We start from the raw sequence: 21,710 nt of genomic DNA, 5'->3' as shown, positions 1-21,710 counted from the left end.
CTTAGGCAGGCTTAAACTAGCAAGGATTAAGGAGGATCCTTACTAATTAATTGGAAGATCTGAGACATATTTTATATTTCATTTTACAAAATCAGAAATATTTATTTTGAAATAAGATAAGACATGGTCTACCTGTCAGAAAACTACCACTCAGAAATATTTTCCATCCACAAAGCAGGTAAAACAAAAACATTTAAATTTCACATTGGCACCAGAAAAGTTAACTGGCCTGCCTTTTTGGATTAGAAAAACTAAAACTGAGCGATAAGTAGTTTTACAGACGTTTGAACATGCCTAAGCCTTTAAATCAGTAAAATATTTTCTAAAAATTCTGATTATTAAAGTATAACATACTTATAAAAACTTCAAACAGAACAAAATGAAAAAAGTGAAGGGCTCTTATAAGCCCCTCTAAGACCCACACCCCCACCCACCTCAAGAAAAAATACATATAAGTGTGTGATGCATATCTTTTTGTCGTATACAGATACAAAATACACACACTCCGTGATTTGGCTCAAACTATACATAACGTTTTGCCTTTTGTATTTTACACTATATCTTTGTTGCCTTTCCATGTCAGTACACGTTGGTTAGATGGTAGTCTAAGATTAAGTATTTTTTGGGAGGTGGCAAAATTACTTTAAAAAAAGCATTCATACGAGTACGTTTATAATTCCAAAGAAGATGGACAGAATCCTAAACCACAGAGACAAACATCTAAAAACAATGTTTATCCTCCCACCAGTGTGGAACAGTTCATTCCCTGTTCACAATAAGCAAATTAAATGATTGGGCAGATTAACTCAAATCTCTCTGCTTATACAGAACACTCCATTTGTTAAGCTTATCCAAAAGGAATGAAAAATGCAGGTGACTAATTCAGTTACACATAGAAACCAAGTCAGTATAGTACAAATATATACCATGAAAAGTGACAAAATGCTTCTTTGTCTAAAGGTTTCAATTGAGTAAAAGACTGAATAAACAATACAGCTAATAACCTGAAAGATCCAGAAATTCAAAGATTAGACTGAAACAGTGCTGTTAACATGTGTTTTCATTTGGGAGCAGATGCTAATGGAATGCAATGCTGATTACTTAAAGTTCGCTCGCATCACACATTCAATTAGAGCAAGAAGAACATAACAAGCCTACTGTGGCGCTGAATTAAGACATAAAAATTTTTTGCTTGAATGTAATGATTGTGTAGCACATAGGACATTTGTCAACTGCTTCAGCACATTGTTTACAGGTGACCAGATGTCCACAAGGAACAAAAACTACAGCAATATTTCTATCCATGCAGATTTTGCACAGCTTCTCCTCTTGCAGTCGCCTTAGCTGCTCTTCAGTACTGATGTCTGTATAAAGAGAAAAACAACATATACTATTTTTTGGTTTTGTTGTTTAAATTCACTGAAAAACGGAACCCCTCCTGTGTGCCAAACACTTAAGTCCTGGGAGACATGAAACTGGCACCAATTCTTAAGTCATGTGTATAGTAGTGGGAGAGGCTGTGAGCTACCAGCTAGAGAAGTAAGTACAAAGTATACGTGCTACAATAAGTTACACACAAAGTGCTCTGGGGCAAGATGAACAAGTTCTTCTGGCTGACTGGTGGGGGAAGGCATCATGACAAGAAGGACTGCAGGGAGGTAGTGAACAATTTGCCAAGCAGAAAAAGGAGGATGAAGTAAAAGCGGCAACATATCAAGGGCATGGGAGATTCCAGAAAGTGATTCATTTGAAGAACTTTTCTGCAGTGGGACAAGTAGGATTTGGTGCTTAGATGTGAGGGCTGAAAAGAGAACGAGGAACTAAGGTTGGGTTTGCTAATGTGTTAAGGAGATGGTGGTGACTACTGGAAATACAAAAGGAGGTAAAGGCTTTTCATTTTCAGGTATATATAAGATGTTGGCAGGGTATCTAAAACCAAATTTGCATATAATTAGCATATATGGGATACTGAAGTAGCTGTATTGTTGAACCTTTACCAAAACAGATTTTGTGAAATGCTAACAAATATGACGCAAAACTATAATTTGTAGTCATATATGATAAGAGCAGCATCAACAGTAATAGAGCATAAATATGTGCTGGGGGTACTACTCAAAATATATTACATATTTTAACTATCTTTGTAATCACTGTTTATTAAATGGTTTATAAATGTGGCCTCAAATGAGAATTACTTTCAGTTTTTTTCCCCTTTGGGGGTTTAGGAGTCAGTAATCCTGGAAGTCTAGGATACTGTATAAAATTCACATACCCAATTCTTGTGGTATTTTTTTAAAAACCAGTTTTCTTTCTTTGTGAAAAATAATTTATCACATTTATTTATATTTGTGTGAGTGTATACATTGTGGTACATGTGTGAAAGTCAGAGGATAATTTTCAGAAGTTAGACCTCTTATTCCACCATATAGGTCCCAGGATCACACTCAACTCAGGTCTTCAGCAGATGCCTTTAACCACTGAGCAGTTACACTAACCCTTCTAGGTTCTTCTACTAACTCTAAAACTTCTAGTGATAGTCACATTGGCACATGGAACTACTTTATTGTATATATCTCATTATTGAAACATATGGTGCATTTCCCTATTTAACTATGTAGCTCCTTTGAAAACAAAACAAAAACCAGGTCTCACTGAGTTCCTTGGCTAGCCTGGAACTCAGATCTGCCTATCTTCGCCTCCTGAATCCTAGGATTCAGGTGTGTGCCAGCATGCCTGACATCACACCTTTTAAAGGCACTTAATGGCCTAGAGGGAACATTATTTACAAAACATGCTTGGAATAGTTTAATTTTGTTCTCATTGAACATTTACTTGGCCATTTGATTTACAATGAATAATATGTATGTATGTATGTATGTGTGTATATATATATATACACACATACATACACACACACACACATACATACATACTTTAGGTACCCAATATTCACAGACAAGTTGGGAACACAAGTAAACAGGAGATTATAACACACTGTGGTGGGGCTGAAGAGATGGCTCAGAGGTTAAGAGCACTGGCTGCTCCCCTAAAGGTTCTGAGTTCAATTCCCAGCAACCACACTGTGGCAACCACATGGTGGCTCACAACCATCTATGAGTTCTGATACCCTCTTCTGGTGTGCAGGCATCCATGCGGGAAGAACAGTATACAAAATGAATAAATAATCTTTAAAAAAACCACTATGGTGACAAATGTATTAATGAAGGCCCTAGAAGCCTACAAGAAGAACACTATGACAGGCGGATCTAGGTCCAGGGGTCCTGCTCAAACTATGGAACCAGCCAAGGACAATACGTGCAGTAAACTTCGAACTCTACCCAGATCTAACCAATGGATAGGACATTCTCCACAGTTGAGTGCAGAGTGGGGTCTGACTTTCACACTCTGGTGCCCCATATTTGACCACGTCCCCTGGATGGGGAGGCCTGGCAGCACACAGAGGAAGGATAGCAGGCTACCAAGAAGAGACTTGATACCCTATGAGAATATACAGGGGGAGGAGGTCCCACTCAGTCACAGTCATAGTGGAGGGGAGTAAGGGGAAAATGGGAGGGAGGGAGGAATGGGAGGATACAAGGGATGGGATAACCATTGAGATGTAATATGAATAAATTAATAAAATATACTAAAAATATATAAAAATTAAAAAAAAGAAAAGTATACCTCGCTTGGGCCATATAGAATGTACAGGAGTTACCTAGGAGAGGGAGTGTCCTTAGAGGGAATAAGAGATGACTGTTCTAGTTAAAGGAAATGACTGAAGCATGCTCCAAGAGACAGAATATAACTTACAAGAGCATAAGTAAAAACTGGCCATTGACCTAGAAGAAGAGACCACGTACAGAAGGCTAACAAGAACTGACCATTAAAGATGTGGCAAACCATGGAAGAGTCGGGACTTGATTCTGAGGGTTCTGAGAGCTGGTGAGGAGTTTTAAACTGGAGGGAGGAGCTGTCACATTTGAATACCAGAGAAGTTTCGCTGGGTAGGAAGGAGACAATAATATTGTTCTAGTCTCTTCTACAACTTTAAGCCAGGCAGTGCTGACACACGCCTATGATCCCACCACTCGAAGGCAGAGGCAGGTGGATCTCTGTGAGTTCAAGGCCAGCCTGGTCTACAAAGTTGAGTTCCAGGACAGTCAGGGCTATTACACAGAGAAACCCTGTTTCAAAAAACCACTACCATCACCACCACCACCACCACCACCACAACAACAACAAAACCCAAAAACCAAACCAAACCAAACCAAAAAAGAAAAGAAACAACTTGCTACACTGAATTAAGTTATAGGCTCTGGCTGGATTATATATAGCCTCAACTGTGCTGGCATGTATAATAAGATCTTGTGTTTGATCACCAGGAACAACAACAAAAAATCTCCAGAGTGGGTGTACAATACAAGAGCATGAATGTTGCCAGGTGTGGTGGCGCATGCCTTTAATCTCAGCACTTGGAGGCAGAGGCAGGTGGATCTCTGTGAGTTCGAGGCCAGCCTGGTCTACAAAGTGAGTCCAGGATAGCCAAGGCTACACAGAGAGACCTTGTCTCAAAACAAACAAACAAACAAAAAGAGTATGAATGTACTTAAAAGTAATAAACTATACACATAAAAAGGGCTAAATTGGTAACTGTTTGTGATCCTGGAGATCAAACCCAGGGTCTCCAGGTATACTAGGCAATTACTCTACCACTGAGATATATGCCCAGTTATAAGATGGTAAATTTGATGTGTAGTTTATACAATTAAAAAATGATCTCTTAATCCTAGCACTCAGGAGGCAGAGGCAGGCAAATCTCTGAGTTCAAGGCCAGCCTGGTCTACAGAGTGAATTCCAGGACAGGCAGGACTGTTACACAGAAAAGGCCTGTCTCAAAACAAACAAAGAAACAAACAACGCAAAAACAATCTGGCAGTAGCTTATTTGCTGTATTTTTGGTTGCTTATTGAAATAATACAAGTATACTACAACCTAGGTTATTTTTCTATTCTTTTTGTTTTGTCTTTTTGAGATAGGGTCTCATATATCCCAGGCTGTCCTCAAACACATTATGTAGCAAAAGATGACCTTGAATTCCTAATCCTCCCGTTTGTACTTTCCAAATTCTGGGGTTAAAGGCCTACGTATTGCACCAGTTTTTGCTGTGCTGGAAATGGAATCCTGTGCTATGTGTATGCTATGCCAGCTCTCTATCAACCAAGCTATAGCTCCAGAATACCAGTATCCTTTTGAGACAGTCTTACTATATAGCCTAAAATGGTCATGAATACTGGCTCTTTATGTTTTAGTCTCTAGAATGCTAGGATTCTAAGTGAGAACCACCATACCCAGGAACTAATACTACTCTTGGTCTTGATTGTGATTCCATCTTACAAACCCAATGGGACAAAGTCAAACATTAATATCATCAGCTGTACTTTTTCTAGTCAGCTACATACTGAGGATGGCCCTGATTAGTAACTTACACCCACATTAATTTATACTACAAAGGTGACTATTGTACTCTATATTCTGGAACTTGCTATGTCTATCAAGCTGGCCTTGAACTCACAGAGACCCACCCACTGCCTCTGGAGTGTTAGGATTAAAAGCCTGTATCACCATACCCAGGGCTCTTTCTTCTACTTCCTATAAGGTTCGCTTTGAGATCAGGGTGTTCCAGGTCCATAACAAAAAAAGCTTGGCATCTATATAATATTTGAACTCCTATGCTCAAGTGATCCTATCACCTTAGCCTCTAAAGCAGCTGAGAACATAGTTATGCTGGAACTACTATGCCCAAAATAAAATTTTTTCACCTATTTAAAAAAAATTATTTGTGTGTGTGCATGCAAGGATATGTGTGTGTGTACACATGCGCAGGTGCTTGTGGAATCCACAAAAGGGTAGTTACCTGGAGCTGGAGTTACAGGCAGTTGTAAACCACCCAATGTGGATGCTGGGAACCAAATTCTCGTCCTCTGCAAGAGTACTGTAATTTTTTAAATCACTGAGCCATCTCTTCTGCCCCCTTTATGTATTTAAACAAACAAACAAACAAACAAACAAACAAACCAAAGCATGTATGTACCTTTCCTCCACTATCCATTTGCCATCTACCTGATTGCTTCTTGTCATGTTTTCTCGTAAGACTTTCAGAATCAAGAGATTCCTGGCCAAGAAACAAAGGCAATACTGCCCTATTCCCAATGGATTTGGATGAAAACTGGTAACACAGTCAGGTACAACTCTAAAAGAAGACACTGGAGGAGAATAAAGGCGGGTCTGTAAGGATTTACACACAATTGTGTGGCTGAAGGTTTATGCTGAATCATGCTTACCCATCAATCCTACCAGATGTAGCTGAACATTTTAACCACTGGAGATTTGCTCATATTTAAATATGGGGTCTGATTTGCTTTTCTATCCATGTTCCCATGTGTTGTATTTGTGTGTCTGCATATGTAACTGTGCTTGCTTATGTTTATGAAGCATAAAGACTAATGTTAGTTTTCTTTCTCTATTTTTTGAGACAGAGTAGCCTGGTCAGAGATCCCCTAGGATCTGCTTATCTCTCTTCCTACATGCCTGGGATTGATTTCTGGCCTTTACATGTATACATACATACATGCATGTGTACACACACACACACACACACACACACACACACACACACACACACACACACTAACCTATGTGCCCCTAAGCACAATCCTAATGAAACTCACTGGGTCAAAAGGGTTAGGGTGCATGAAATTAGAAGGGGTTTAGTTGAAAGAATGGGGGATGAACATGATATGCACATGTATGAAAATATCACAAAACCTATCATTATATATATAATTGAGACATGTAAAAACAAAATGAACAAATTGGTAACTCTTAGATCTTTACTAAAAGGGAGCAAGTATAAAAATGTTTTAAGCGGGCTGGAGAATTAGCTCAGTGGTTAAGAGCACTGTCTGCTCTTCCAAAGGTCCCAGGTTCAATTCCCAGCACACACATGGCAGCTCACAACTGTCTGTAACTCCAAGATCTGACACCCTCACACCAATGCACATAAATTAAAATTAAATAAAAAAATGTTTTAAGCAACTGGAGAAGTGAGGGGTGTGGCTCATTGGTAGAGCAATTGCTTAACATGTATCAGGGCCAGAGCTTAATTTGTAGTACTAAAAGAGGAGGGCTATTAAAACCAACTAGGTTTCTAATGATTTAAAGAATTAGTTAATTTTGTCAAGTGTGATAACGAAGTGATATGGAATCAATGTCTGTGTTCCTTACATTCATATGCTGCAGCTTTAACCTTCTACACGGTGATGTTCAGAGGAAAGGCTTGAGGAAGTACAGTCGTGTGCTATTGAACAATGCTTTGGCAAACCAGAGAATGTGTATCTGTCCCAGAAGATCACAAGAGAACTGAAAAATTCCTATCATCAAGTGATACTTCAGACAGCCTAATGTTATGGCATGATGTATCACATGTTTGTGATGATGCTGATATTAAGACATCTCCTGAGCTGTTAGTTATACAAAAGCATAGTATACAGTTAATAAGACTTGATAATAAAAAAACTATGCCACTGGTTTATGTATTAAATTGCATACTTTACTATTAGAATATATTCCTCCATAGAAATAAAACTACCATGCAACAATATGCCATATCACATCAGCAGAAGCTTCGTGGCACACACACATCTTATGTTTACAAAGTATCTGGATTGCATCAAGAAACCACAAGTAGTTGACATATGCCACCTATGTTTGTATAAGTATATGTGATGACGTTCATTCATGGATGAGATTGTTTAACAACACATTTCTCAGAACATTTCATCATTGTTAAGCAATGCATGAATACAATTAGGTTTAAATGAAGTCATGAGCATGAGAACTCCTGGGGAATTAGCATGAGAGACCTGAGAACTTATACACACTACTTTGGGAAGTCAACTATTTACAAGGGGACCTAGATTTTGGACTTCCCAGTCTGTGAGAAACAAATATATTTTTGTTTAAACTACCTATTCTGTGGAATTTTGTTATGTTTCAAATTTATCATAATAAATGAGCAAAAATGTTTTATCTTATGGGGATACTAGAAAAAGGGGCTACGAAGTGCTTTTCCTTCTTAAAAAAAAAACAGTGCATACCTTTCTGCAGTGAAGTCTGACTTGACTCATCCTGTGTATTATCTTTCTGAGCACTCACAAGATCTGCAATGAGAACCTCAAGTGATAGATAGTTGCTCCCAGATGTTTGGATTTTTTCTTCCATTGTTTTCTTAATGTCCTTGAAACTGAATCCCATTCGTATAGCTTCTTGCACCATAGGATTTTGGAAGATGGTATCATCTGAAATCAAAGTTGGATGGAGAAAGAATATAATAGAAACAAGTATTTTCATTAACTCAAGCAAACAGCAAAACAGTTTCATTATTTAAGTGTGGTTTTGTGACTGCGATTCCCAAAGATGGAAAGAAAAGTGCAGATAGCTAAAACAGGTAAGAAAAGTGTTGAGGGGATGAGGATGGGGGCTGTTGGAAGAATGCTTGATAAATATACATATAGCCTGGGTGTTCAAGCCCCAGCAAAACAAACCTAGCCTGGTAGTGCAGGCCTGTGACTTCAGAAATGACCAAAAGAGGTAAGAGAATCAGGAGTTCAAGGTCATATTCAGCTATCTACCAAATTCAAGGCCAGCCTGGGATATGCTAAATCCTGTTTCAAAACAAAACAATATAAAGATTCGCTGGGCCTGGTGGTGCACGCCTCTAATCCCAGCACTTGGGAGGCAGAGGCAGGCAGATCACTGTGAGTTTGAGGCCAACCTGGTCTACAAAGCCAGTTCAGGACAGCCAAGGTAACACAGAGAGACCCTGTCTCAAAAAACCAAAAACTAGACCGGGTGTGGTAGCATATGTCTTTAATCCCAGTGCTCAGGAGGCAGAGGTAGGCGGATTGCTCTGAGTTTAAGGATAGCTTGGTCTACAAAGTGACTCCAGGACAGCCAAGGCTACACAGAGAGACCCTGTCTTGAACCCCCCAAAACCCAAAACAAAGTGAACAAAAAAAACCAAGCAACAACAAAACAAAAACATATTCCCCCCAAACCAAAAACAATACAAAGACTAATACACTCATATATGAACCCATACAGACATTTGAAGCTATATAGAAGATGATTCCACATATATTAAATATCACATATTCCCCCCAAACCAAAAACAATATAAAGACTAATACACTCATATATGAACCCATACAGACATTTGAAGCTATATAGAAGATGATTCCACATATATTAAATATCCAAAACAAGCAGTATTTATCTGGGCCCAGCAGTAGGAAAATGGAGAATGACTGAAGATGGATGGGTATAAGGTTTCTTTCTGGTGTGATGACAATTAAATAGTGATGACTGTATAACCTGGCGAATATACTAAAAACACTGCGTTATATACTTTATCAGATATAGATTTTGCTATTTGAGTTATATTTCAATTTACAAACATTAATTCAATTCAAACACAGAGCAAGAGTCTCATTGGTGATAAAAAAGAAAAGTGTGCATTGTAAGGATGATTAAACACTAAATATTATTCTCTAGAAATATTATGGATCTTTATTTTTTTGTTGCTGTGACTAAACTTTTCCATGCTAGATAATCATTCTATCACTGAAATACAACCCAAAGTTGGGTGGCAGTAGTGCACCCCTTTAATCCCATCACTAGGGAAGCAAAGGCAGGCCAGCCTGGTCTACAAAGCAAGTCGAGGACATCCAGGGCTACACAGAGAAACCCTGTCTCAAAAAACAAACCAAAACAAACAAAAAAGGTATGGTAGACAAAAATTATTTAAGCTTTGTGTTTATGCCTGCTGCCAAACTCATACCAAATAATGTAACATAGCTCTTTGCATTTCAATATTCATTATGAATATATGTAGTATCCTCCTGCCTTGTAATCCTCAACACAGGAAACAGATGATATTACAACATTAGGGAATAGGGACTCACCAGATACTCTAATCTAACCTTTTTATTTTTTATTTAATTATTTTTTGTTTTGTTTTGGTTTTGGTTTTTTGAGACAGGGTTTCTCTGTGTAACAGCCCTGGCTATCTTGGAACTACCAGGCTGGCCTCGAACTCAGAGATCTGCTTGCCCCTGCCTCCCGAGTGTGGAGATTAAAGGTGTGCACCTTTTAAATTTTTTTAACTTATTATTTTTTATAATAAACATGCTACTCCAGTTGAAAAAAGGAAATTAAAAAAACAACCAACCAAACAAACAAAAAACAAAAAAACCTAAAAACCAACCGGACAAAAAAAAATCCAAACCCAAAAGAACACCAGAGCCAGGTGTGGTGGTGCACCCTTTTAACCCCAGCACTCTAGAGGCAGAGTAGGAAGATATCTGGGTGTTTGAGGCCAGCCTGGTCTACAGAGTGAGTTCTAGGACAGCCAGGACTACAAAGAAACCCTTTCTTGAAAACAAAAACCCAAAAATAACCTCACTAAAAATTAAATCTACAATATGCTATGGAGTTTAGAAGACCTTGTTTATAGTTCTAATTCTATTAAACAATTTATAATGCTGTACACCTTTAATCCCAGCACTTGGGAGGCAGAGGCAGGTGGATCTCTCTGTGAGTTTGGGCCAGCCTGGTCTACAAAGTGAGTCCAAAACAGCCAGGGCTACAAGAGAAACCTTGTCTCGAAAAACAAAAAACAAACAACAACAACAAAAAACCCCAAAACAAAACAAAAAAACTCAACCAACCAACAAAAAACCAAAAACCACCCACAAAATCCAAACTAATATTTTTGTTGCTTACTATATTTTCCTCCCTCCCGTCCTTTCTTTTTAAAGCCATGCCATGTAGCCCAGATTGGCCACAAATTCTGAATTCTTTTGCTCGAACATCATGAGTGCTAGATTTGACCAACACCTGGTTTTCTATTAATGTTCTCACTACAGAAATATCTGACATTAAATTATAAGCACTTCATTAAATTCTTAAATTTATAGTAGCCTCATTAAACATACTATAATTGACCACAAAATTAAACATAAATTTGTTTTAATAAGTGTATTTACCGATTCTTTTAGTTAGTGATGGTGTTTTTTCAGTAGTTCTTACCTAAAATAGAAATATGAATGGTAAGAATTCACTTTAGCAGAAAGCAATTATCTCAATTTGAAAACTTAATAAACTTAAAACAAACTGGCTTTATTCTAATTCAAAATATGACTATTCACTAGCGCATAGCCTGATGGAACAGAAGAAAGTTAAGATTCCACATCGAGTTTATATATACACACACATACACACACACAATTTTAAGTACTATCTAAAAGGTTACTAAAGAGACGGATCAGCAGTTGAGAACATTTGGTGCTTGTCCAGAAGAACAGAATTCAGATTAGGTAGTCTATAACGACCTATAGCTATAAAGTTCAGAGATCTGATGCTCTTTTATGGTTTCCTCAGGTACCTGTACAACACATGACACAAACACACACATACATACCATCTTTTTTTTTGAGAGTGAAAACACCAGGCATGGTGGCAGACTCCTTTAATCTCAGCACTCAGGCAGATCTCATAGATTGACAAGGCTAGCCTAGTTTACATAGTGAGATGCTGGGTTTTTGTTTGTTTGTTTTGCTTTTCAAGATAGGGATTCTCTGTGTGGCCTTGGCTGTCCTGGACTCACTTTGCAGACCAGGCTGACCTTGAACTCACAGTGATCTGCCTGCCTCTGCCTCCCGAGTGCTGGGATTAAAGGCGTGCGCCACCATGCCCAGCTGAGTTGGTGTTTTTTTTTTTAAATAAAGAAGGTAGAAACTATTTGTTAGTAGAAAGTACACTACACAAAAGCCTCATTTCAGAAGTTTAAATGGTTTCAGTATTTTAAGTTCTTTACACCCATTCTGACCAGAGTGACACATTATTTTACTTTGACCTTTTAAAAAATTTGCTTTAGAGTTAAGAATTAGAAGCTTTCTTCAAGCTTTCCCCTTTAATGTTTACTACACATTAATTACAGTAGTACACCATGCATTTTACTATAGAATCATTAGAAAAACAAATGATGTAAAATTTGAAAAGATATATTATATAGTAGGCCACTTACCAAAGAGTCTCCAAGTGAATGGGTTAAATGAATATTATTTATATATTCTTGCCCCTTTTCATCTAATAGATATTTACACCTAAAAGGTAAAGAAAAGATTAAAGTAAAGTTAACTCTACTAGCTGCTAAGTTAGTAAAGGCAGTGCCTATCATATAAATTCCACTAACTATGAGAGATGGCACTTTCTGACAAGCCTCACAGCCTGCATTCAAGCTCAGGAACTCACATGGTGAAAGGAGACAACAATCTCCTACAAGTCCTAACCTCCACGTGTGCACTATGGCTCACACATCCCCCGCACGCAATTAATCAATAAACATCTAAAGTCTTCCTTTTCACTGTTACTGTCTTTTTTTATATGTGGCACTGGGGGTTAAACTCAGCGCCATGAGCATGCTAAACTAGCACTCCATCACTGTATCTATCATCAGTTCCCATTCCTTCCTTTTTTCAGATAAACTGTCATGTAATTCAAGCTGGCCTCAAACTTGCTATCTAGCCAGAGACAATCTCGGACTTCTAATTCTCCTGCCTACATATCTCAAGAGTTGGATTATAAACAGGAATAGGCATAAATCATGCCAGACTTTTAAAAATATAACATTTTTATTTAAGATAGGGTCCTGCTAAGTTCTCTAGGCTTTGTAGCTTTGTGCTTTGCAACCTAGACAGGCCCTGAAATTCCCAGCTTCCTACCTCAGACTACTAAATAGCTGAGATTAAAGGCCTCAGTTTCATTGTTTCTAAGGAGTCACAAAGCACTGCTATCTAATTCTTTATCCAGGTATAATTTCAAGGCTATATTAATTCTCCTAGTACTCATGCTAATACCAATTTGAGAACTTTCAAATTTCAATCAAGAGTTACTAAATTAGTAGCCAAATATGGTGACATATATCTGTAATCTCAGTACTTGAGAGGCTGAGACAAGAAGACTGAAATAGAAACCAGGCTAGTCTAGGCTATATAGGCAGACCCTGTCCCCAAAAAGAAAGAAAAAAAAAGTAGGGCATGGTAGCAAACATCTGGAATGTATGCATTTAAGAGGTTAATATGAGTGGAGAGTGTGATACGACTTTCTCACGTACTCTGGTGCCTCACATTTGACCATGTCCCCTGGAGGAGGAGACCTGGTGGCACTCAGAGGAAGGACAGCAGGTAGCCAAGAAGAGACTTGATACCCTATGAGCATATACAGGGGGAGGTAATCCCCCTCAGGAACAGTCATAGGGGAGGGGAATAATGGGAAAATGGGGGGGAGGAGGAATGGGAGGATACAAGGGATGGGATAAACATTGAGATGTAACAAGAATAAATTAAAAAAAAAAAAAAAAGAAAAAAAAAAGAGGTTAATCCAACATGAGAAGTTCATTGCCTTCATTGAGTGAATTCTTGCCAGTCTGTGCTACAAGAGATACTATCTCAAAAAAGAAACAAACAAAAAGCACAGGCATGGTCCCACACCTCTATTATACTCAAGAGGCAGAAGCTGGAGGACTGCCGCAAGATTTAAGGCCAGCCTGGTCTACATAGGAATTTACAGGCCAGTTAAGGCTACATAACAAGACCGTATCTCAACAAACAAAATTACACACAGGCAAGAGAAGCTATTAAATTAGTACCCTAATACCAGCTTTTTTGTTTGTTTGCTTCATTTGTTTTTTGAGACAAGGTTCACTATATAGCCCTGGCTGTCCTGGAACTCACCCTATAGACCAGACTGGTCTCAAACTCAGAGATCCACCTGCCTCTGCCTCCTGAGTGTTGGGATTAAAGGCATGTATGGCTGGCCAAGGTTGACATGTTTTGAAAGCTCAAAATGATTAATCTTTTTTGGGACAGAGTTTCTCTGTATAGCTTTGGCTGTCCCGGACTCCCTTTGTAGAACAGGCTGGCCTCAAACTCACAGCAATCCACCTGCCTCTGCCTCCCGAGTGCTGGGATTAAAGGCGTGCGCCTTTTTATTTTCTCATTTAATTTGAAGGTTGCTTAAAAAATTCTTTTCAAATTATTGTCTAAAGTTTTACATTGTATTGTTTTATATATTAGAAACACAACTTTACAGCTGAGCACTTTATTTTACAGAGGTAAGATGACAAAGGGACTGAAACAACAGGATTTCAAGATGGTGGCCCGCATGGAAGACAGAGTGAATTCCAGGCCAACCTGAGCTAATGTGAGACTTTGTTTCAAATTAAAACAAAACAAAACAAAACAAACAAACAAACAATATATATTATGACAATTCTTCAGGACCTCTCATGGCACCATGAACTCATGCTAATTTTCAAGAGTTTACTTCTACACATAAAAAGTATATATATATTTTATATACTATACTAAATAAAAAGTATACATTTTTATAATTTGGTGTCTAGAAATGAAACCATGTAAGTATCATATGAGCAGTAAATGTTTTGGTTACCAGAAGTCTTAAGGTGTGCTTTTGGTTTTTCATTTTTTTTAATACCTACAAAGTAGGTGACCTCATTTCTGTAAACTTGGTGTGAATTTCGAGCCATAGTGAAGGCAAAAATAGTTGAGGTGAAAAGTAATTCAAATCTTTCCACTGTACAACGTCCAACTTGCCTATTACTGAATGAACAATTAAGAATTTTACCCTGGATACCACTTTGCATGCTGTTCCCAAGGGTCTTCACTTGGCTTCCAATCCGTGAGCCCTCCTCCACAGTGAAAGCACTTCACTTTATCCCCTTCACCTAAGAAAACATACAAGTAAAACTGTGTATCTGTGCAAGCAGAAATTTTTAGAAAAGTGACCATTCAGTACTCGGGAGGCAGAGGCAGGCGGATCTCTGTGAGTTCGAGGCTAGCCTGGTCTTCAGAGTGAGTCCAGGATAGCCAAGACTACACAGATATATCTTGTCTTGAAAAAATAAAAAAGACTATTCTAACATTTAAGGAGTGTCTAAGTTACATAAAACCTCATGGCTTAAGTGATGGATCCACATTCCATCTAGATATGATAGTTATCATTTGAAGAAAAATACATACTAAATTCACCATCTCAAATATGAGATGCTTTGTAGAAGACAAATTAAAATCATAGTTTTTATGTTAGAAACTACAATTGTTACATTCTTTCTAGTGTATGTCATTTGGACTATCACTATTAGACTTACTTCATCAAAGTGAAATTTGTACAAGTTGTAGTCCAAATGTTAACAAGAAAATTCAGAATTACAAACTATCATTAGGGACAGAGCTCTCTGACATGAAACAGACCTTTAAGTTTACCATGTTATATAAATGAGAAGATTTGAAATAATTTTCATTTTGAATTTGGCATTACTCAATCCTAAAACAAGTGAGTCAGGCATATAGATTTAAAATACAGGAACTGTTTGAAAACTGCTCTGAAGCAATAAGGCAATCTTCAAATATGTGGTATGTGTTCTAAACGCAGATGTTAATTATTGTTAGGTTGGCTTTTTGAGAGAGGGTATCATAATGTACCCCAAATTGTCTTCAAAGTCAGGCTGAGCTTTCTACTTCAGCCGACAGCTGGTGGAACTACAGATATGTGACACTATGCTTAGCTTGATGTCAATTTTACCACGAACCAAACTAAACTCTCCAATGTTGACTCTTTTTATGAGGTTGTGACGAAGCTTAGAGAAAACCCATGTAGCAAGGATTTTGAGCATACAGAGTAGATGTTCAATAAATGGCAGCTAGTATTACTGTTAGATCCACCATCATTCTGGACTCAATACTATCTTTCTCTCAATTCTAACCTTCCCCCCAAGAATTACATGAAGAAATTCAACTGATCAAAGCCATAGCCTTTTAACATAAATTCGGTAGTTACATTAAAGATTTAACATGATTTCAGAGAATGATACTGATAATAAGCAATGCTGAAAGTTTGTGTCTAAATAGTTCTCAGTTCAGAAGACTAAAGGCAATGACTTTCTTCTCAGGAGCCCTGTGACAGCTGGAAAGAATTTCCTGGTTAAGTTTACCTAAAGCATAAAATCCAGCTCTTGCAAGCTGCTCCTTGTTAACTGAGTATATCCATGCTCCAAAAGTACCGATCCGGGCTTCATATTCTGCCATGGCTGGATTTCGTGGAGAATTTGTTGAATTTGGGAAATTTCTTTCAGAACTCACACCAGATTCACTTCGAACATTATTAACATTCCGGCCCAAAACAAAGAAGCAATTGGGAAAGTGTCTCCTGTGTTCTGACCAGGCACGATCACAGGGCTCCCAATTTTTCAGTTTTCCTCCACAACAAAAACACTGCACTTGATCATCAATCCCTGTGTAGTAGAGTCCAGCACTGGCTAGCTCTCTGGGGGTTAAATGGGCATAGTCTGGCCAGTTCTGAAATGACTTCAATCTGGCTTCCTCACTACACATGGCAGGGTTCCTCGGGTATATGGTGTCTGAAATGTCTACAACTTGTCCAGTTCTCAAAAGATAATCTGCATGGGTCTCAGATGGCCTGTCAAGAGCAAAATGATTTCTGTTTCCCACACAGTTTTCAGCTTTGTACTGGCCGTTTTGGATACCAGGGTTTGTAGACTGTGTAGCACTATTTTCAAAATAAAAACCATTGATAAATCTGCAATTTGGGGATATCTTCCTGTGTCTTCCAACAGCTGAGTCTCCATATTGCCATTTATCTACTGCTGCATGACAACTAAAGCACTGCACAGTATCTCCTTCACCAGTATAAAGAAACCCTGCTCGTGCCAATGTTGATGCTGAAACAGGACTACTACTTGGAAAGTTAGCAAATGTTTTTAATCTATTAAACTCTTCTACAAATTCTTCATCCTTATTGGAGTCTGAAGGTAGACAAGTTCTAGATGCTTCAATACTGTTAAAAGTCATCTTCTCTTGGAAATTGGACTTGTCCACCTTTTCTAAAAAGAGAACATTGCATTAGGAAATCCAAAACTCACAACATAAGGAATATATTTCTGATATTAAGCACTAATAAATTATCCAGTGATGACATAAAAATAATGGCACAATCACTAAGACACATTTAAATTCTAAACTCTAGAGTCTTAAACTACCAAACCACTTGAGTTTTAAAGGCTGATGCTGTCATTTTGTTCTTTTCAGTGTTAGGGCTTCACATAATGCTAAACACATGTTTTGACACTGACCTACAGTCCCAGCCTGCCTCTCTCTCTCTTATTTATTATAGTCTTGGGTATCCATCTCAGGGCCTTTTGCATCTTAGGCAAGTGCTCTACCAATGAGCCTCAACCTCAGTCCTGTTTTCTCTTTTGATGAAAAATAGTATGTAAACAAACAGAATTACTAATCTTAAGTACTCATTTTATATAAATATGGAAACTATGGCACAAAAATTATAAATATTAAACACATGAAGTCATTAATTAGGAGAACATGAAAGCAGTATAAAATATGCAGATTATTAAAGACTATGCATAATTGTTATAATGAATCATTACATATTCAAGGCATCAAAGTTCGATTTTTTTACTATTTAAAAAGAAATGAATGTTTAGAATGTTAATGAATTAATTTAAAAAATATTTTTACTTTCTTGCTTAGCAAAACAAAGATGTTACTAGGATGCATAAAATGAGACTGATGTATTAAAAAAAGGAAACAGAAAGTTGGGTGGGTGGATCTGGGAGAAGTTGGGGAGGTAAGTAATTATGGTCAAAATACAATGTATAAAATTCTCAAAAAACTAATAAAAGTACTAAACAAACAAAGCAATTATTCACAATATTGGTTCCAGCATGTTAAGGATATCAAATGCTTCTCACGTTCATGTGTAGAGTGCACTTTTGCTGGAAGCAGACCATTCCCTTTTTGTGTGTCACACACACACACACACACAAACACACACAGAGAGAGTGAGAGAAAGGGGGGGGGGGAAGACAAGCACAGAGAGACACACAGCCTACATACCCAAAACTGCCAATAAGTGAATGTCTAAAGAAACATTCTGTCTCCAAAGGGAGTCCAGGACAGCCAAGGCTACACAGAGAAACCCTGTATCGAAAAACAAAACAAAACAAAATAAAAAAAAGAAACATTCTAAATATTTACAGATATTAATTGAAGTTACTTTTGCTATTAACTTCTGTTGGCCAAGGAATAATCTGAATGCAAGAGTATTTAGCAGGCTCCAGCTGCCCAATTACAACTATGTAATGTTTAACCCAAATAACACACTAAAGGGAGTCAGCTGGGTTATTACAACTATGTAATGTTTAACCCAAATAACACACTAAAAGGAGTTAGCTGGGTTATGGGAAGAGTGGCAAGATAGCTTGTTCTCCAATACGTGTCTGAAAGTGCAAAATGATGCTATAATAGTTATACAAGGACAATACATAAATCATGGTCGCCTTAGACAAAGCAGACAGAAGAGCATGTGGTTACCCTAGCTACAAGACAAACCTGGTTCTCCAGAATCTTCCACATTGCCATAATGTTGTCATTATGTTTGTCAAATGCAAAATAAGCAAATGGCTAAAATTCAAACAGGAAAAATGAAAGATTCTGATGTAAAAATGAATGCATATCTGGATATTTCTCAAGGGAGGATGTACAAATAGCCAACGAGCACATGAAAACACATTAATATAACACTAAGCACCAGGGAAATGCAAATTAAAGCCACAATGAGGTATCACCTCACACGTATTAGGCTAGCTATTATACGAAAGACAAAAACCCAACAAATGCTGCTGAGGATGTGAACAAAAGGGACTTGCAAACAGGCATGTAAGTTAGCACAGCCATTGTGAAACCCAAAATGAAGGATCATTTTGTTTCTGTGTTATGTATGTGTGCCTGGTGTGCATTTATGTATGTGGATATAGTTTTCTATCTCTCTCTACTTTGGTGAGGCAGGATCTCTCAGTTGAACTCAAAGCTCACTGACTGGGCTGGTCTCATCAGCCAGATTGTTCCAGGAATTCTCTTCTGCCTCCACCATGTTCTGGGCCATCTCTCCAGTCTCTAAATGTAGCCTCTTCAAAAACTAGACAGAATTAGGGGTTGGAGAGATGCCTCGATAGTTAAGAGCACTTACTGCTCTTCCCGAAGACCCGAGTTCAATCCCCAGCATCCATATCCATATCAGGCTTCTCATGATCCCCTGTAACTTCAGCTTCAGGACATTCAACGCCTTTGGCGTTCTTAGGCACCTGCACTCACATTCACACACCCACACACTTTAAAAATGTTTTTACTTTTTGATTTTTTTGAGACAGGTTTTCTTTGTGTAGCCTTGGTTGTCCTGGACTCGCTATGTAGACCAGGCTGGCTTCAAAATCAGAGATTTGCCTGCTTTTACCTCCCTGAATACTGGGATTACAGGCTTATGCCACCATGCCTGGCTCAAATGCACATAATTAAAAATAAAAAATTTCAAAACCAAGTAGACAGTGATTGGGATATTATTCAAGTAGAAGAGTACTTAACTAGCAGGCTCAAGGCCCTCGGTTTAAGCCATAAGCTGGGTGTGGCAGTACATCTACAATCTCAGAACTCATGAGGTAGAAGTAAGAGGATCAGAATTTCAAGGGCACTCTCAGCTACATAACAAGATTTTAGGCCAGCCTATGAGACATAATCTCAAAACCAAACAAAGCAGAAACAGCTCTAACACAAGATCTAGCAGTCTTACCACTGTGCATTCACCTAGGGAAGAGAAATCAGCATGCCGAAGAGACACCTGTATTTTTACATTTATTATAGCACTGCTTGTATGTGGAATCAGCTTTAGGTAATCAGTGTTGAATGGACAAAAAAAATAGTATTATTATACAATAAAATATTTAGCCTTAAAAAGATAAAAATCCTGCCACTGGCAGCAACATGAATAGAACTGGATGACATTACACAAGTGAAACATGTCACGTACATACATATGTGTAAGTTAAAAAGTTAATCTCAGAGTACAGTAATTACCAGAACCTGGATGAAGGAAGATGGAATGGAAATAGGACAGTCAATGGACAAGGATGTAGCTGAACAGAAATAACTTAGCTTGGAGACAGAGTTTCACTATGTAACCCAGGCCAGCCTCATATTTACTGCCTAAGCCTCCACAGTCCTGAGATTACAGGCATGTACCACCAAGCCCTGCAGGACAAAGAATTTTCTTTTTTCCCTGTTTTCATGTGTGTAGGTGCCAAGTGGCCTGTGCATGTGGAAGCCCAAGACGGATGTCGAGAATCACCCCCAATTTCTAGTCCATCTTATTCATTGAGAAAAGCGTTCTAAGTAAAACCTAGACCTCACTGATAATGTCTAGCCTGCTAGCCAGCTTGCTCTGGAGATCCTGTCTTCTAGAATTAGGGATGCACCACCATGCCTACCCAGCATTTATTTGGGTTCTGTGAATTAAAACTCAGGTCCTCATGCTGACATAGCATATGGTTAAGCACCTGAGCTACTGACCTAGCCATGATTACTAAATGCTCTGTAATTAACTGAATACTTTAAAGGTTAACAAATAAGTTTTGAATATTCTCAATGAAAAAAATAAATGCCTGAGAAATAGTAAAAACTACTTTGCTATGATTTAATGCATATTTCCCATATAATGAAACACCACACTGTATCTTTTTTTCCCACACTGTATCTTTATACATTTATATAATTACTGCTGTCAATTAAAATATTTAAGGGCTGGAGAGATTGCTCAGAAGTGAAGGCTGTTCTCCCACCTGGGTTCATCACTCAATTCCTAGCACCAACAGGGCAGCTCAAAGTTGTTTGTAACTCCCGTTCCAGGGGATCCTAATACAGACATACATGCAGGTAAAATACGAATGCATACACTCTCTATAACATTGCAACATAATATTCAGCCTTCTGGCCCAATATATCTGACAGACATATTTGTGAGGCAGAAACTATTGAAGACTTGCTTACCCTGTCTTGGCAGAGTTTGTTTGTTTTAGATCTACATAAATGTTTTAAGTTAATAGAAGTAAGATATGATATATATGGATTTTCATTCAGAAATTTAGACTCAACAAGATAGGAAAGGTGTTTACAGCCAAGTGTGGTGGCACAGGCCTTTAATCCCAGCACTCGGGAGGCAGAGGCAGGCGGATCGCTGTGAGTTTGAGGCCAGCCTGGTTTACAAAGTGAGTCTGGGACAACCAAGGGAGAAACCCTGTCTCCCCCCCCCCAAAAAAAAGAAAAATAAATATAATAATAATTCATTTTCAATAAAAATTTTTAGAAAAGATTTTTGAAGGAATAATTGCTAAAAGATATTGAGACCTAGAACAACCATACCATTGAAAAATATCACTCATCTGCCTTTATATGTATTGCATTTTAGTGATTCTGTGCCATTTAAACCATATAGACTTGGGGGGGAAAACTCTGTATTTGTTTTCATATTATACATGTGGCAATTGTTTTTGCCTAGTTATTTTTGCAAGCTTATTCATCATCTGTTTCTATTCTTTGGATTGTAGACACTATATTCTGAAGGGATGAAAGCTTTATTTATGAAACTTATTGTCTCATAGTGAAATATATTATCTCATTTCTTTTTGCAGCTGGATATTCACT

General features: G+C 38.0%; 1 protein-coding gene and 1 pseudogene across 5 annotated transcripts in view; one reads left to right on the top strand and one right to left on the bottom strand.

Moving 5' to 3' along the window:
- Positions 1 to 523: 523 nt before the first annotated feature.
- The window catches only part of Xiap (X-linked inhibitor of apoptosis), a 46,500-nt gene continuing 25,313 nt past the window's right edge, over positions 524 to 21,710 (bottom strand). For 2 of the 5 annotated variants that reach the window (XM_051142429.1, XM_051142431.1), the window contains exons 2-8: positions 18,075 to 18,158; positions 16,136 to 17,039; positions 14,770 to 14,869; positions 12,149 to 12,227; positions 11,109 to 11,151; positions 8,160 to 8,360; positions 524 to 1,364 (exon numbers count right to left, since the gene is read on the bottom strand). In XM_051142429.1, coding sequence (XP_050998386.1) covers positions 1,171 to 1,364; positions 8,160 to 8,360; positions 11,109 to 11,151; positions 12,149 to 12,227; positions 14,770 to 14,869; positions 16,136 to 17,012 — 1,494 coding nt within the window. In that variant the 5' untranslated portion in view covers positions 17,013 to 17,039; positions 18,075 to 18,158 and the 3' untranslated portion in view covers positions 524 to 1,170. Of the gene's footprint in view, positions 1,365 to 8,159; positions 8,361 to 11,108; positions 11,152 to 12,148; positions 12,228 to 14,769; positions 14,870 to 16,135; positions 17,045 to 18,074; positions 18,159 to 21,710 lie in introns of all 5 variants that reach the window. The other 3 variants (XM_051142427.1, XM_051142428.1, XM_051142430.1) reach the window with 2 other exon arrangements.
- LOC127185846 (60S ribosomal protein L39-like) lies at positions 6,140 to 6,294 on the top strand (annotated as a pseudogene).

Source organism: Acomys russatus, chromosome X (genome assembly GCF_903995435.1).
Source record: "Acomys russatus chromosome X, mAcoRus1.1, whole genome shotgun sequence".
NCBI lineage: Eukaryota > Metazoa > Chordata > Mammalia > Rodentia > Muridae > Acomys > Acomys russatus.
Note: the sequence above shows the minus strand (reverse complement) of the source record. Positions and strands in the feature narration are given on the sequence as shown.